This window comes from Phalacrocorax carbo, chromosome 1 (genome assembly GCF_963921805.1).
Source record: "Phalacrocorax carbo chromosome 1, bPhaCar2.1, whole genome shotgun sequence".
Lineage (NCBI taxonomy): Eukaryota > Metazoa > Chordata > Aves > Suliformes > Phalacrocoracidae > Phalacrocorax > Phalacrocorax carbo.
The window spans coordinates 7,341,176-7,355,911 of record NC_087513.1 but is presented as its reverse complement, the minus strand read 5'-3'; the positions used below and the strand labels follow the sequence as shown (position 1 = coordinate 7,355,911).

The 14,736-nt window shown below is 38.7% G+C and overlaps 1 protein-coding gene across 4 annotated transcripts in view; it reads left to right on the top strand.

Moving 5' to 3' along the window:
- The window catches only part of UPF2 (UPF2 regulator of nonsense mediated mRNA decay), a 72,480-nt gene that overhangs the window by 14,845 nt on the left and 42,899 nt on the right, over window positions 1–14,736 (top strand). For all 4 annotated transcript variants that reach the window (XM_064443036.1, XM_064443028.1, XM_064443047.1 and 1 more), the window contains exons 6-8: window positions 1,193–1,342; window positions 7,431–7,534; window positions 8,053–8,138. In XM_064443036.1, coding sequence (XP_064299106.1) covers window positions 1,193–1,342; window positions 7,431–7,534; window positions 8,053–8,138 — 340 coding nt within the window. The remainder of the gene's footprint in view (window positions 1–1,192; window positions 1,343–7,430; window positions 7,535–8,052; window positions 8,139–14,736) is intronic.

The window sequence follows — 14,736 nt, the reverse complement described above, 5'->3', positions numbered from 1 at the left end:
GAGACTGGAATCTCTGCCTAAAGAGATTTTTCAAGAAAACCGGAAAAAAAATCCCTGAGAAATCTGGTCTGAATACAGCGCTCATCCACACTGAGCAGAGGCTGAACTAGAGACCTCACCAAGGTCCATTCCAGACTAAATTAGTCTGTGGTTCTAAACAGGTTGTTTGCTTTGTGAGTCTACCATTTTCATATGATGTGTACACTGCTTAGTTGTCACATTTTTGTTTGAAAAAGTGTATGAATTTTAATAAGGCTATTTGCCTTCAAAATTTTTTTACATGAAGCATAGTCTGCAGATGAGGCTTGAAGGAGACCTAAAAGAATAGTAAAATGTTGTAGATAGTGATCTCTTGGGAAAGTGCTCAGTGCTGGACCAGTGTTGTCAAAGAAGAATATTAGCTATTCCTTTCTGAATCTTCATCTAGAGATTCATAGATTATTTGTATTCAAGGAAAATATGATTTTTATTTTACCTTCTACATAGCATGTTATTTATTCAGTATCTTCTTCCTGTTCTGCTTTTTGCCTTTTTTCCTTGGTCTGTATAAAATACTTTCTCTTTACTTTGCTTTGACAATTTCGAGATCAGTTGAGCTATAAGAATTTGCAGTGCAAATATTAAATGAGAATGTGTACCTTTGAATCTGGCTCTTCTTGAATAATGTTTGTGATATTCATTTACTGCAGTTCTGGAGTGCACTGGTTTTCTGTCTGACCTTCCCAGAATGCAAGTTGGTTTTTTTGTTCGGTTGATTGGGTTTCTTTTTGCTTGTACTTTCCATTGATTGCCTGGCAATCAATTTTAAGCATTTTAACTTTTGGACTTAGATTGCTCTGTTTCTGAATATCTTGTTCCGTTTGAATGTATGCTTGCCGTCCAATGAAGGCATAGCAGCTATAGTTCAGAGCAAACCAAAGCACTAAAAACTGTTGGCAGTCCTTAACAGACCCCAGTGTAGGTAAATGTGTGCAGTTTTCAGGTGTATGGGTAAAGCTATATGAAGAATATCAAACCACTGAGACCTCTCAGATTAGACAGTATAGTCTCAAGAAGTAGATATTCTTCCCATTTCCTTTTAACGAGACTAAGACACTAAAGAGACGTATGTTTAGCAACGTGAATCTTCCTGTATTCTAATTGTGACTGCATGTGTTTAATAGCTTAATATTTCTGCTTGACTTTTAAATAGATTCAAAAGATGCCAAAGATAATAAGGAAGCACCTGGGAGTGAGGATTTGGAGTTGGAGCTGGAGAACCTGGATATTAATGATGATCCTCTGGAGTTAGACTGTGGAGATGAGGCAGAAGATCTTACAAAAAAGCTTCTTGATGAGCAAGGTAAAAAGAAATGGTTTTAGGAATTCTTTGTTGTTTCCTGAATTTTTTTTTTTTGAGTTTTTAGTCAGTAGGTAGAGTGACTTAAGGGAGAACTACTTATTTATTTATGAAACTTTAGTAGCTAGAAACTGCTAGGATTGTGGTGAAGAATGCATTTGTAACAAGGCATTCAGATACAAGTGAAAAGTGTTATATGGAGGTTTATGTGGTGAAGGTTCCAGATTTCTTCACAGAGCTTTCAGAAATAATAAAATGTGAAAGTGGTTGTCTGAAAAGTGACTAGAAAGAAGTACGAGGACTTCGGTGCATAAATTACTTTCTCAACAAGTGTGCTTGGGGTACTAATGAAATATTATCTGGTTTTAACTTCTGTTGAAATCTAAGATTCAGCTCTGCCTTTCTGTCTTATTAATTGTTAAAGACTCTTCTGTTGATATGACTTTAATAGCAGGATTTAAGAATTCTGACATCTAATGATGCATAAAGGGCTGCAAATAGCACCTGGGAAAATCTAGCTGTGTTAGTTTTACTAGGGGAAACAGCAGCAAAATGTAAGTCATAAGGAAAAACTATTAAGAAACAAGTTTTTCTTTCAGTGGTACTGAATAGTGGGAAGACCTCCAGCTATCAGTAAGGGAGGTACCCGTAGATGGTCTCTTGGAGTCAAAAGGAAAAAGAGCAGTTCATTCTGGATTGCTTACAGCCTGCTAGATAGGCCAAAAATACTTTGTCAATAGACTTCTAAAGGAATGTGGATATCTCCTCCGTGTCTTTTTTTGAAGGGATTCTTGACTTGATAGGATGAAGATTATTCCAAACATAAAGACAAAGCCAAATAACATGAGTGTGAGATCCTGTAGAAGTGAGGCAGGAATAATGGGAGGAGGTCAGAAACAGAAGATGCAGTCTCTGTATAGTTCTAGCTTACTGGGGGGCAATGCCCGTTTGAGTATGTACAGTAGCACAGGAGGGACAGATGATCGTGCTTTTGATTGTAAAAGGAAGGTGATGTGTGTTTTGTCATAATATAAAATATTAATCACCAATACTAGTTTCTGTTTTTACACTAGCTATTGTCTGAGCATTAAACATATTCCCATCTGAAAGGGTAAACTAAAATGTGTCAGAAGGGGGTTTATTTTTTATCATTAAACAGCCAGCCCTTAAAGAAAGCCTATTACTTTCTACTTTGTGAAGGTAATGTCATTTGGGTCACAGTGTAGGCTTTTTATTAGTGGGGAACTGTTGCTTCATGATTGTCTTTGCTGATTAGTTTATTTTTGTGAAAAATGTAGAACCTTAGTGTCTTTGCAAACTCTATACCTTTGTCAAATTTCTTTAATACTGACAAGGACTTTCATAAATTAATGGTAGAAATTAAAATAGATATGATTGCCACATCTCTCCTAGAAAACTAGGCTATAAATTAGCAGCGTGTAAGTGTTACTCGAAACATCTAGAGGAACACAATAGTTGGGTTCTTTGGGGTGTGTGTGTAATTCTGAACACCCCTAGTTGGCAGCACCAGGTATACAGAATTAACAAAAATCTGTATTTAGATGTTGTTTCAAGTTCTGTGATTTATTTCCATCTACTGAACAGGTAGATCTCTTAAGTAAAATTTGCTTAGGTTTGAAATGAGGAGAATTAGGTGTTCTTCAACTGCAAAATATAGCTTTAACTTTTCTTCATATGTACTGAATTTTTGTGTATCTGTACTTCAGGTAAGTTAGTAGTAATGTTTTCTGCAAAGCCAGCAAAGAAAGAAACCACTGTATTATGAGACTATTACAAATATAAAACAGAGTATTCCTAGGTTGAGATGGGCCTTTAATATAAAAAGGGAGGGTGCATAAGGTATATCAGGGTCCTAGATGTAAAGTCCAAGATGAAGAAAAAAGGTGTCTTTAGTTATTATGATAATCTAGGGGTGTGGGTTTCATTGCCAGAGGGAATAAGTAAATTATTGAGGGGGGAAATAGGATAAATACGGTAGACAGTCCAGTCAGACGGTAGGCGCTGCCCATCTGTTGTAAATTCTTCATCTCCTTCTGTCACTTCAGTGTTTTCTCCCCTCTCCAAATATGAGGGAGACACTGCAGTTTTCCAAAGTGTGTGTTTAAGATATGAGATGTAAAAGGAAAGTTGACGCTGGTAGTTGAATTACCAGGAATTCAGCTAATTTATTTTGTTTCTCTATTGTATTAACTTTGAGTGAATCTTAATTTTCTTATTTCAATATGCTCAGGGAAGAGAGAGGGAGCAGTTAGCACCGGAGCTGAAAATAGTGACGGAAAACATGCTGAAAGAAGTGAGTTTTGAGGTTGTTTTTAAAAGAGAAGATAAAACATTAAAAATGAAGCTGTGTGAATGGAGACAAAGATGTTAAGGAGTGGCCAGGGTGGAAGCCATGAAGAGTACTGTGAGCAGAAGTCTGCTGTTAATATATATCTAGTCCCAGTTTTTGTAAGGTTGGTCAGCAGCAGAGATGATGTGTAGAAGTGAGTATTAAATCACAGAATGCCCTGAGCTGGAAGGGACCCACAAGGATCATCGAGTCCAGCTCCTGTCCCTGCACAGGACAGCCCCAAATTCACACCATGTCTCTGAGGGCCTTGTCCAAGTGCTTCTTGAATATCGCCAGGCTGGTGCCGTGATGCCTCCCTGGGGAGCCTGTTCCAGGGCTCCACCACCCTCTGGGGGAAGAACCTTTTCCTAATACCCAACCTAACCCTCCCCTGGCACATCTCCCTGCCATTCCCTCGGGTCCTTTTGTTGGCCACCAGAGAGAAGAGATCAGCGCCTGCCCCTCCTCCTCCTCCCCTTGTGAGGAAGCTGCAGACCGCCATGAGGGCTGCCCTCAGCCTCCTCTTCTCCGGGCTGAGCAAACCAAGGGACTTTAGCCACTCCTTATACGGCTTCCCCTCTAAACCCTTCTACCAACTCCGTGGCCTCCTCTGGACACTCTCTAGTAGCTTTATATCCTTAATGTCCTCTGGCGCCCCAAACTGCACCCAGCACTCGCGGTGAGGCCGCCTCAGCGCGGAGCAGAGCGGGACAATCGCCTCACTGTTAGTTTTGCTACAGTCAACAGTAAGAGTCAACTCTGTTGGTTTTGCTACACTGTTTAGAGAGTTAGCAAAGTTCCTATCAGAAAAGCAGAAATTTAATAAAGGTTTAAAAATATTCGTTAAGAAATTTTTTTTTGGACTTGGGTGACTTGTGAGACTGGATTCTGAACACATTCCTCAGTGAGGCTTTGATTGAAGATGATGTTTAACATGATGCTTATGCCTAAGCGCTGTGCAGAGGGGGAATCCAGCCAAAAATTTGCTCACAGTATTGGTTTGTACCATCCGAATGTGAGGGCTCCTGCATGAACAAATTCATTACAGAAGCTCGTCTCACAGAGGAATAGCTACGAGCATTACAAAAGCACTTCTGTTACTTCTGCTGTCTGGGTGATACTATACAAAGTAGACTGAAGCTTTCAGGCAGAGTGAAGTTTCTAGGAGAGAGCCCTCTGCAAGTTTTTAGTTCTGTAAAAAATCAAAAAAGAAGTTAATAATAGAAGTATAAGATAATAGAATAAGGGAGCCAGGGCTTTCTCAGAAAGTATGTGTGTGGGGGGGGGAAGGCAAATAACTATAGTTACTGCTGTAGAAAATTATTTAGCACCAATTGTTGCAGAGAACAACTTTACTAAGTAAGTCCTTGGGATCTTCTCATATTCCTCCCTAGAAATTGCAGGATTGTATATGTTTCTGGTTAAATATAAAGGTGCTTAAAAAGAAGAAAATAATTTTTCTTTGTCTCTTCAGTGATCTTACTGCATGATTTGATCTGCACCCAGATGGACTATTACAAGTAGTCTGACCATAATTTTTATGCATTACTATTTGTAGTAAATTTTTCAGAAGAGGTAATGCAGTTTTAAAATGTGATGATGCAAGACTGACACTTGGGAAGATCAAAGTGAACTATTTTTTTGCATGAATTGCATACTTAGAATTGTTGTTTGCCTTAGAGAAGGAAGCTCTGACCATTTCATTTCCTGTCACTCTGAAATTCTTAGCTTTCTGTTTTAAGTCCCAAACCTGCTTCAGCTACTGCAAAAAAGCCTTTCCACTTATAAATGATCCACATACTGTGATGAGAAAGAAATACCTAGAAATATAATGTGAAAATATCTGTAGCTCTCCAGTGAGGGAGAGGACCAGTGAGAGAAGAGATCTATCTGGGAACTATTGAAATTGAATGTGATAGCAGGGCCTCTTGAAAGGTTGTCTTGAAAAGTGACTGAAATGTCGAAGACTTATTTTTTAAATTTATTTCGAGACCATTGAGTCAGTTTGAAAAGAAGACTAAGGTGAGACAACTAACAGCTGTAAGGGAGAAAGGGGAAAATAAAAGGAGATAGATATTTACAGCCACACCTTCCTAAATGGAAAAATATATTAGAACAAGATTTGCTAGTAAAAATTGTCTGGTTTGAGCTATTGCATGCATCCTAGTGAACTCTAACTTAGAGTATATGGGTGATGAGAGAGTCAGGATTCCTTGAAGCTCAGACAAAAGAGGACCATGAGGATCTGGAACATCTTTCTTTTTCTTCTTTTTTTTAATCCTTTCTTAATGAACCCTTGTCTCTTGTTCTTCCAACTTCTAGCTGCCTGTGCAAGAGAGGAGACGATGTCATCTGTTTCATTCTCTAGCATCTTCAAGATGGGGTAGTGGCAGTGTTCCTTGGAACAATTCTTGGTCTCTACCAAAGCTCAACCCCTGCCCCCAGATGTTTCCTCAAAAAACCCAAGGAAAAAAAGCCGTACAGCATAGCATCTTTGTTTTCTCTTTGCCTTTCTCTAACTTGGAAAAAGGAGCTTCAGTCTTTTATGCTAGTTTGCCTTACTGTGTAGCCTGTAAAGGCAAAGTGACTTTACTGAGTCTCAGGTATTTTGTAATTTATTTGGGTGCAATTTCACCACTATCACATTCACCTTTTTGAATTCTGTCTGTCTCTGATCTGCTTACAAGTACCTCCCGGGTAGTCTTGTTGCTGATGAGCATCCTCAAACTGAAAAAAACCCAAACATCATGTTCCTTTTTCAGGAAATGGCATCCTTTTGCGTTGCTTTGGCCAAGTAAGGGTTCTTTCCAAGCGGTTCTATTATAACTCGTCGTGGGTCATGTTGTGCTATAGAGCAAACTAGACTCTTCTCCAGGACTTAGTAAAATCTGGAAAATTTTTGAAGTATACCATGTTTTGCAATTAAAGGGTAACTGTAGGGGGATTGGTCTAGTGAGATCTTCATAGATGATGCCAGAAAACCTGAGTGTGAATGGTAGAGTTGTGCTGCAGTCTTTTACTTGAGTAGTGTTACTGACTCAGTTAGTAGATACAGGTCACTGTCACTGCTTCCTGTGCTGCAAATAACATGAAAGCAGTTGCTTGAAAAGCAAGTTGTCACTTGCCTTGCAACTGCTACATGATCAACCCTCCATCCTTGTTGCTTTATGGTTCTCTGCTCTGGTTTCTGTACAGCTGAAAGAATTGAGTTGGCCTCTAGCTTTTACAGCCTCAAGTGAAAAGATGTCAAACACGTACTGGATGAAAGAATGGCCTTAATGGACATTTTTGATCAAAAATTCTGTTTCTCCTGCAGGGCAAACATGCATTAAAAATAGAATCCACAATTGCATATAAATGTTTTGTTGGGTTTTCCCCCTCCCATTCGGGCCTTCTTATTTTCTTCCCTCCTTCTATAGCCTGAAGAAATTACCATAGTTTTCTAGGAATATATATTTATTGTTACTCCTGACATAAATTAGGAGGTAGGGAACTTCATAAATTGGAAGACAAGTTTTAAAGGTGTTTGTTTTTTTACTTTTGTCAGCATAGACCATCAATGGAATTTTTTAATGCAAAAAAAAAAATAAGTTCTGTACTTGTCATTTTATCTTTTTTGTTTAATCTGTGGATGAGTATTTAACAACTAAACATTACAAATGCACCGTGTTTGAGGAATGAGATCGTAAATCATATTTCATAGCTTAAAGATGTGTGCTGCTTGTTTATTCACTCTGTTAGAACAAGAGGATGAAGAAGCCAGTACTGGATCTCATTTAAAACTTATAGTAGATGCTTTTCTTCAGCAACTTCCAAATTGTGTCAACAGAGACCTCATAGACAAGGTATAGTTATAGTTTTCTTTTCCCCCCCCCACTCTTAAAAGCTATAATGCTTTGGAAATAAAGACTTGAAGCTTTGGAGTCTAGCAGTAATGGAATTCATTTTTAACCTGGAGGAAATATTTTATTGTTCTCACTTAGTCACCCATTGCCCAAATACCACGTGATACTGGTTTTGTCTGCCTGTTCTCTTATGTGTTAGTTTGTTTTAGAAGTAGACTTGGCTTTTTCCTTTCTTCTTACCGTCATCCCCTGACTAATTACTCCCCATCTACCTAAAACTGCTTTCTCCCTTGTGTTGATCTAAAGAATCAGTCTCTATTCCTGTAACTAGATGTGTTTCCTAATTATGTCAGTTCTAGACAAAAATGAAGATTTTTTTCTTTATGGTTGTTTTTAAAGCAGCTGCATGTTACAGGAATAGCTCTGTAAAAGATGCTTTTGAAAAGCATGTTATATTGCCTTAAATAAAAGCCCACTGCATTAAAGGTGAAGTATTACATCGACTTTTCTTTTTATAGGCAGCAATGGATTTTTGCATGAATATGAATACAAAAGCCAACAGAAGAAAACTAGTACGAGCACTTTTCATAGTTCCTCGACAAAGGTAAGAACGGAAGGGGAACAAGCTGGATCCATCCTTTGGTTATTTAACTTAACACACGTATATGTATTGTAACCAGTTAAAGTACTGAAGACCAGTGCATATTCCAAGTTGGATTTTTTTATTCCTGATTGCATTTCTGGAGTGATACACGCTAGAGCACCAAAGAAACGCTTGGGATTAGTGATCAAGCAATTCACCACAATAATTTGCCATAGCAGTGTAAATTTTTTTTTTAATAATTAGTTTATCTTTTCTGGTACTTTTGTGTCTATAGTGGATCTTTTCATTACTTTAACTATGAAAACAACAGCAAAAACTACCTTCTATAAAAAAAGGAGGATATATGTCATTCAGGAGAACTTGCGCTTTTTTATAGAAGAGCCTATGAATAGTTAGAGCACAATGTAGTTTAGGAAGGAGGATCTCTTGTGATATGTTAATTCTGGCTATTTATGTTCTGGAGCAGAGCTGGTTCTAGGCCAGCTGGTTTAGAGAAAGCAAGGATAAGAGTTGGAGCCTGGCCTCTTCCATCGTGTAGGTCTGTCCCTGTAGAGTTTTCCTGTTTCTCCTTGTCTCTCTCTTTATCTGTAAGAGAGGTCCCTGCACTTACAGGAGGAGCCTTGCTTAGAAATGATTGCAAATATTGAGATAAAATTGTTAAATTCACTGGAAGAATAATATATTTCTCTGTTCTCTGGTAAACTTGCACCTTAAATAGGTGCAGTTATGAAGGAGTCACTTTTCTCGCTCCACCTTGTCTTTTTTTTCTCCTGAGAGGTTGTTTTAATGCTGCTTTTAGCTTCAAATGTTTCATCTTCATCTTGAATTTCCTGTTGGAATTCACACCACTTCAATTCCATTCCCTTTTAACACCGGGGGGAAAAAATGGATTGTCCATTTCGTCTCAAGACTTTAGCATAGACTTCTGCTTTGAGTAAACAGACTGTAGTGTTTTGTTTTCCTTACTTTTAATCATTTTGTTCTTGCATTGTGTTTTCAACCTTAATTTTAGCCTATTTCTACATCCCATCTGTAATAAGGATCTGCCGTGCTCATAACCCTTCTCTCTTAGCCATATATAAACCGACGGTTTGTTTGCTGTCTGTATGCGTTAACCTGACCCTATGTTGATACTAGTTTTGCAATTAGAAGTGCGCATTATCTTTCATTCTCTTATGTATTATTTTCTCTAAAAATTATGGTTTTGATACCTCAGTCTTTGGAGACTTTGATAGATGTCTGTGCCTGAAATATGAATTGCTGACAGAGGAGGAAGGCACTTGAATATCTTCTGTGTTATATGTAACAAGTGCTCTTCAGCCCAAATTTATGTTGTAAAGGAAATAACATTTCAGTTTATCAGCCTGCTGATAATTGTGAAATGGATCAAAACACAATTTGAGAAGGACTTGACTCTTTATCATGGCCTAGAACATCTACGCACCTACAGCATTGTAGATCAGCAGGATGACTTTGACTTTTGTCTCCACCTCCACCGTAATAGAGAATTTTCCATGTTTGTTTGCAAAATGGAAGCGGGTTGTTGGCTGGTCTGTAAACATACGGTAATATTTGCACCACTGCCCTGTATTTGTTCCTGGTGCTGTAAATTCCAGATTGCTCAAATTGATCATTAACTCTTGGAACCTCTTTGAAGATGAACGATTTTCTTTCCATAATCCATAATAATAAAGTGCACTAGATGATAATGATCTAAAGTAACTTGTTGACATTGCGCAGAGCAAAAGAGGTAGTTTCAAACATGAACAACTTGATGGCTTGCAGATTCAGCAGTGTGGTTTCATAGATACCCTGAAACAAAAATTAAACTCCTCGTGTATTGTAGTATTAAAAGCAAGGAGATGTGTCTTTGATCAGGCTGTACTAGGAATGTAGTAGTTGCTAGAAACTTACAGAGTCTCCACATTGCCGCTGTTTTGTCGTCTTCCCAGTGTTAGTTCCATTATCCCACAAATTTGTCTTAAAAATTAATAACAGTTTGAAAAAGATTCATTTTCTGTAGGAACTCAGTAGACCAGTATAGATGGTGTGGTTGGCTCAAGGAGCGGCTATCTTCATGGTAGTTCTGTAGTAGTTGGAACTAATACTGAAGTGAATGGCTCATCTGATCGCTGTTGTTCTTTAATTATAAATATTCTTAATATTAAGAAATATTACTATTCCATGTATAACTCTTTTTTCTGCTGTCTGCTCTGCGACCTTCTGGGCTAACGAATACTCCAGCTTCCTGTTGTAAGGTCTCACATTCAGTTGTATGTATTTGCCCATTCTTTTGCCTGGATTAGCGATGCCCATCTCCAGGCTACTAAGCAGGAGAAACAGGATGTTGACTGAGCTTCTTGTTCTGAACCACAAACAGTTACACTGAAGATACCATCTGAATTGCCCATAGATGCAGATGATTTTAAAGAGCAACCTATCCTGATACTTAAGTTAGCTTTTATTACTGCAGTTGGTAAAGGAGCAGTTCTGCTTTCTGTCTTGAAATCAATATTCTTCACTATGAACGTGCCGAGGCACTGGCACAGGTTGCCCAGAGAAGCTGTGGATGCCCCGTCCCTGGAAGTGTTCAAGGCCAGGTTGGATGGGGCTTTGAGGAGCCTGGTCTAGTTGAAGGTGTCCCTGCCCGTGGCAGGGGGGTTGGGCCAGTTGAGCTTTCAATGTTACTTCCAGCCCAAACAATTCTATGATTTATAATCCTGTGAAAAACTCCAGGTGTGTATATGGCACACAGTACTAACAGTTGCTATAAGATGCTACAAATCAATTTAGAAAATTATTTAACACACTGCTTTGAAGCTTTGTGTACTATGCATTAACGTTTTTGTGTTCTGTATCTCTTCACTGAGCCATAATGATATGTCTTTATCTTCTGTTATTGTTGTGTACTGTTTTTTTTCTAATTCCAGGAGTTTCTGCAATATCTCTCCAGGATACTGTGGGAGAAGAAAGCTTGTTGTGGTTATGTTCTTGAGGAGCTTTTTCTGGTTTTTTTGTTTGTTTGTTTGTTTGCTTTTGTTTTTTGGGAGGTTGTTGGGGGTTTTTTTGTAAAAGGTTCAGAGGAGCAATGTCCTTATAGGATATAGATAAAGTAGTATATTTTCCAGAAGTGTTTAGTCTCCAAGCATATCAGATAATGCTGCTTAAGTCTAGCTGTTGGCCTGTAAGTCATAATAAGATATTTCAATAATAGAATAAGCTCTGTTTCTTCTCTTGAGAGATCAGTTTTAGGAAATGTGCAGGCACAACAATTTTATCAAGAAAATACAAAACTGGTTTCATGTTTGAGGAGTAATGCGGACATTGAAAGTCAGTCATTATGCAGTGTTGCCAGGGAGCTTTTTTGCTCCCATGGGCTTGGGCTGATTGGGACAAATGCAGAATTCTTCAAGACAAAAAACTTAATTTGACAAAAAAGGATGTTTTCTCCTCAACTAACTGTAGATTAGTGTTAGTATGCAACATCATTGCACTGCTCTGTTGAATACTTATGAATGGATCACATTTATATTTTCAGCTGCAATTTGAGCCTCCAACCCAACAGAACAGAAAGCCTTTTAAAAAGACTTTTTTTCAATGCTAGTATACAGGTGGCTTTCAGATTTGTGTTGAAGAATTGATTTAAAACTAAATATTAGCCTTTTAATTCAGGACTATAGAGTTTGCACTGAAGTGACACTACAGTGATTTAATCCATACTGCTCACAGCTTTAGGGCATTTATGTGTAATTCTTTGCTATCTAACTGAATTATCTTCCTGTACAGATACACAAAAATATTTGTTTAACTGCATACTGCAATTTTATTGAAATTTTTTCAACTTCAAAAAATTTAAAATCTCTTTTCAGGCCTTAACTTCTAAACTATTCAAGACAAATGCTAAACAGTAAATAGAGCTTGTCGTGGCTTCTGATTTTTTTTTTTTTTTTAGGCAATTCCTATCTATGGTGATCTATGAAGCTGCAAGTTTATAAAGCAGGAGATCTGTTGTTCATTCTTACGGAATTTTTTTAACATTATCATTGGCTGTTCTTAACTCAGAAGTTAGCTGCTTCTTCAGTGTAAAATAGTTCTGAGCATTTTAACTCAAAAGTTGTAAAACTCCTGGAGATCACAGACTCCCAGGTTGGAAGAGACCTCAGGGATCGTCTAGCCCAACCTTTCTGGGAAGAGCACAGCCCAGACAAGGTGGCCCAGCACCCTGTCCAGCTGAGTCTTCAAACTGTCCAGTGTGGCCGAGTCAACCACTTCCCTGGGGAGATTATTCCCATGGTGACTGTTCTCACTGTGAAAAATTTCCCTCTCATGTCCAACCGGAATCTCCCCAAGAGCAACGTGTGTCCATCCCCCTTGTCCTCTCCATGGGACTCTGTGTAAATGGGAGTCTCCGTCTTCTCTGTAGCCACCCCTTAAGTACTGGTACACGGGGATGAGATCCCCTCTAAGCCTCCTTTTCTCAAGGCTGAACAAACCCAGCTCTCCCAGCCTATCCTCATATGGCAGCTTCCCAGTCCTTTGATCATCTTGGTGGCCCTTCTCTGGACCCCTTCCAGCCTGGCCACATCCTTTTTGTATAGCGGGGACCAGAACTGCACACAGTGCTCCAGGTGTGGCCTGACAAGCGCTGAGTAGAGTGGGATAATGACTTCTTTCTCTCTGCTGGCGATGCCCTTTTTGATGGAACCCAGCATCCTGTTGGCCTTCTTGGCTGCAGCAGCCACTGTTTGCTCATACCTTCTTTCAGCTCTTTATCATGAGAATCTTCAATAGCAACATCCTTTTTGTTTAATTGAACTTGACTCATCGGTGTTTCAGTCTCATTTGAGGTTAAAATTGAGGGATGTGCTTGAGGTAAGGTGTTTCTGTCACAGCTAAGAAACAAAAGCAAAAAGTGCTTATCTGACAGCATGCCAGTTCCACAGCATCACTCTCTTCCCACTGAGCAGTGTGGGTGGGTGCCATTTTGTACCTGTTCAGGCCCTGTGAATATGCTGCATTTATCTGGATTATGATTACGCTTGTGAGGCAGGAGTTCTTGCTCTGTTGCGTCATTCTTTAAGCTGTCTTTCTGGTAGAATCCCAGTTAATAAATGTACAAAATGCCCCCTTCACTCTGGCTGGGTTTAAAATTTTGGATGCTCACGTTCTAGAGAGATTGCAATTAGTGCTTTAATTGAGCGAAGTTTTGTTTGTTTGTTTTTTAATAAACTAACATTTGAAATTCTCACAAAAAGATGTGCTCTGAGATATTTCACTGAAGTGCAGTCTGTGTGATCAGAGGTCCAGAGTTGACTAGATTTCAACCCAAGGTATGTGGTGAGAATGACAGTGGTCAGAAGTAGTGGGTTTTTACTATGACAGTTTATATTTGGGGTGCTTGACATAGGCCCCAGAGAGTAACTGACTCATTCCTGATGCTAGATCTTGCTTCATAATGTAGAAAGAGCAGGAAGAGAAAGCAATAGTGTGGGTTGTGTTTTGTTTTTGTTTTTTACTTAATTTCTATCCCCTTCTCAAGAAAAAGAAATGCTTTTGGAGAAAACAAAAATAAGTAGTCAGATTAGCCTTAATGCAGGTACCAGTAGATGGTGCCACTGGTACTGCAATCTCTCCACTTCTGATCATGAATTTTTGTCTCCCCTGTGAGAGAGGGAACGAATTTAATCTCTGGCTGCCAGTTTCACAGTAATTGACCCTAGGCTTTTGCTTATTATATTTCACCTATTTAGAAATACCCAGACCTAGTATTCTTCTCCATGAAGAAACCTTTTGTGTTTTGTGAGGGAATAACAACAATGTCCTCTAAGACTTGAATTTTCCCCCAGGTATGTTCAGTTTACAGAGATGAAATTATTAGCTCTCAGTAGGCAGGTACTTGTTCAGACCAGAATAAAACTTTCTGCTATTTGTCTTAAAAGAGATGCCATACAGAAATCCCTCAGTTAAAACAATTCAGCTAAAGTCCTTTTTTAGTTTAGCTTGTGCATTTGTGTGTGCAGTAATGAGACTTCTTCTCTGAGAGTTAATGGCTAAATGCTTAATAACATCATAGTAATTTGCTGTGGCTAGTCATCCTTGACTGTGTGTTCCAACAAGCTTGAAAAATGCAAACACTGCTTCAGTTATTGATTAACAAGAGAGAATAAAATCTGTTAAATAGGTAACTGGGATACCTGCAATGTTTCACCAGGAGTTTTATGTATTATCATGAGGCTGCTTAGCTATGGGTCTTTCAGCTAGTATATTCTGATGCTTCTAAGCTACAATTTCAATGCATAATTATCCCTCTCTTTCTGTGAGTGGATATTAAAGATCTTGGAAATGTGCTGTAGTGACATAGCAGTAAAAAGGAGAGGGGAGGCAGTCATGTATGCCTGGTTTGGGGGTTTTTGGCTTGATAGTCTTCCAGTTTTACTTTGCCCAAGGCAAGCTCTATGTCTTGACTGTGCTTTTAGGTTTTTTCAGCAGCATCTTTTTTTTTCCTTCTCTTTTTTTTTTTTTTTCTTTTCCCTAGCAGTAGGGAAAACCTTAATCTTTCTCAGGGTATAAACTCAAGATCTGTTTTTCCCTTACAGGC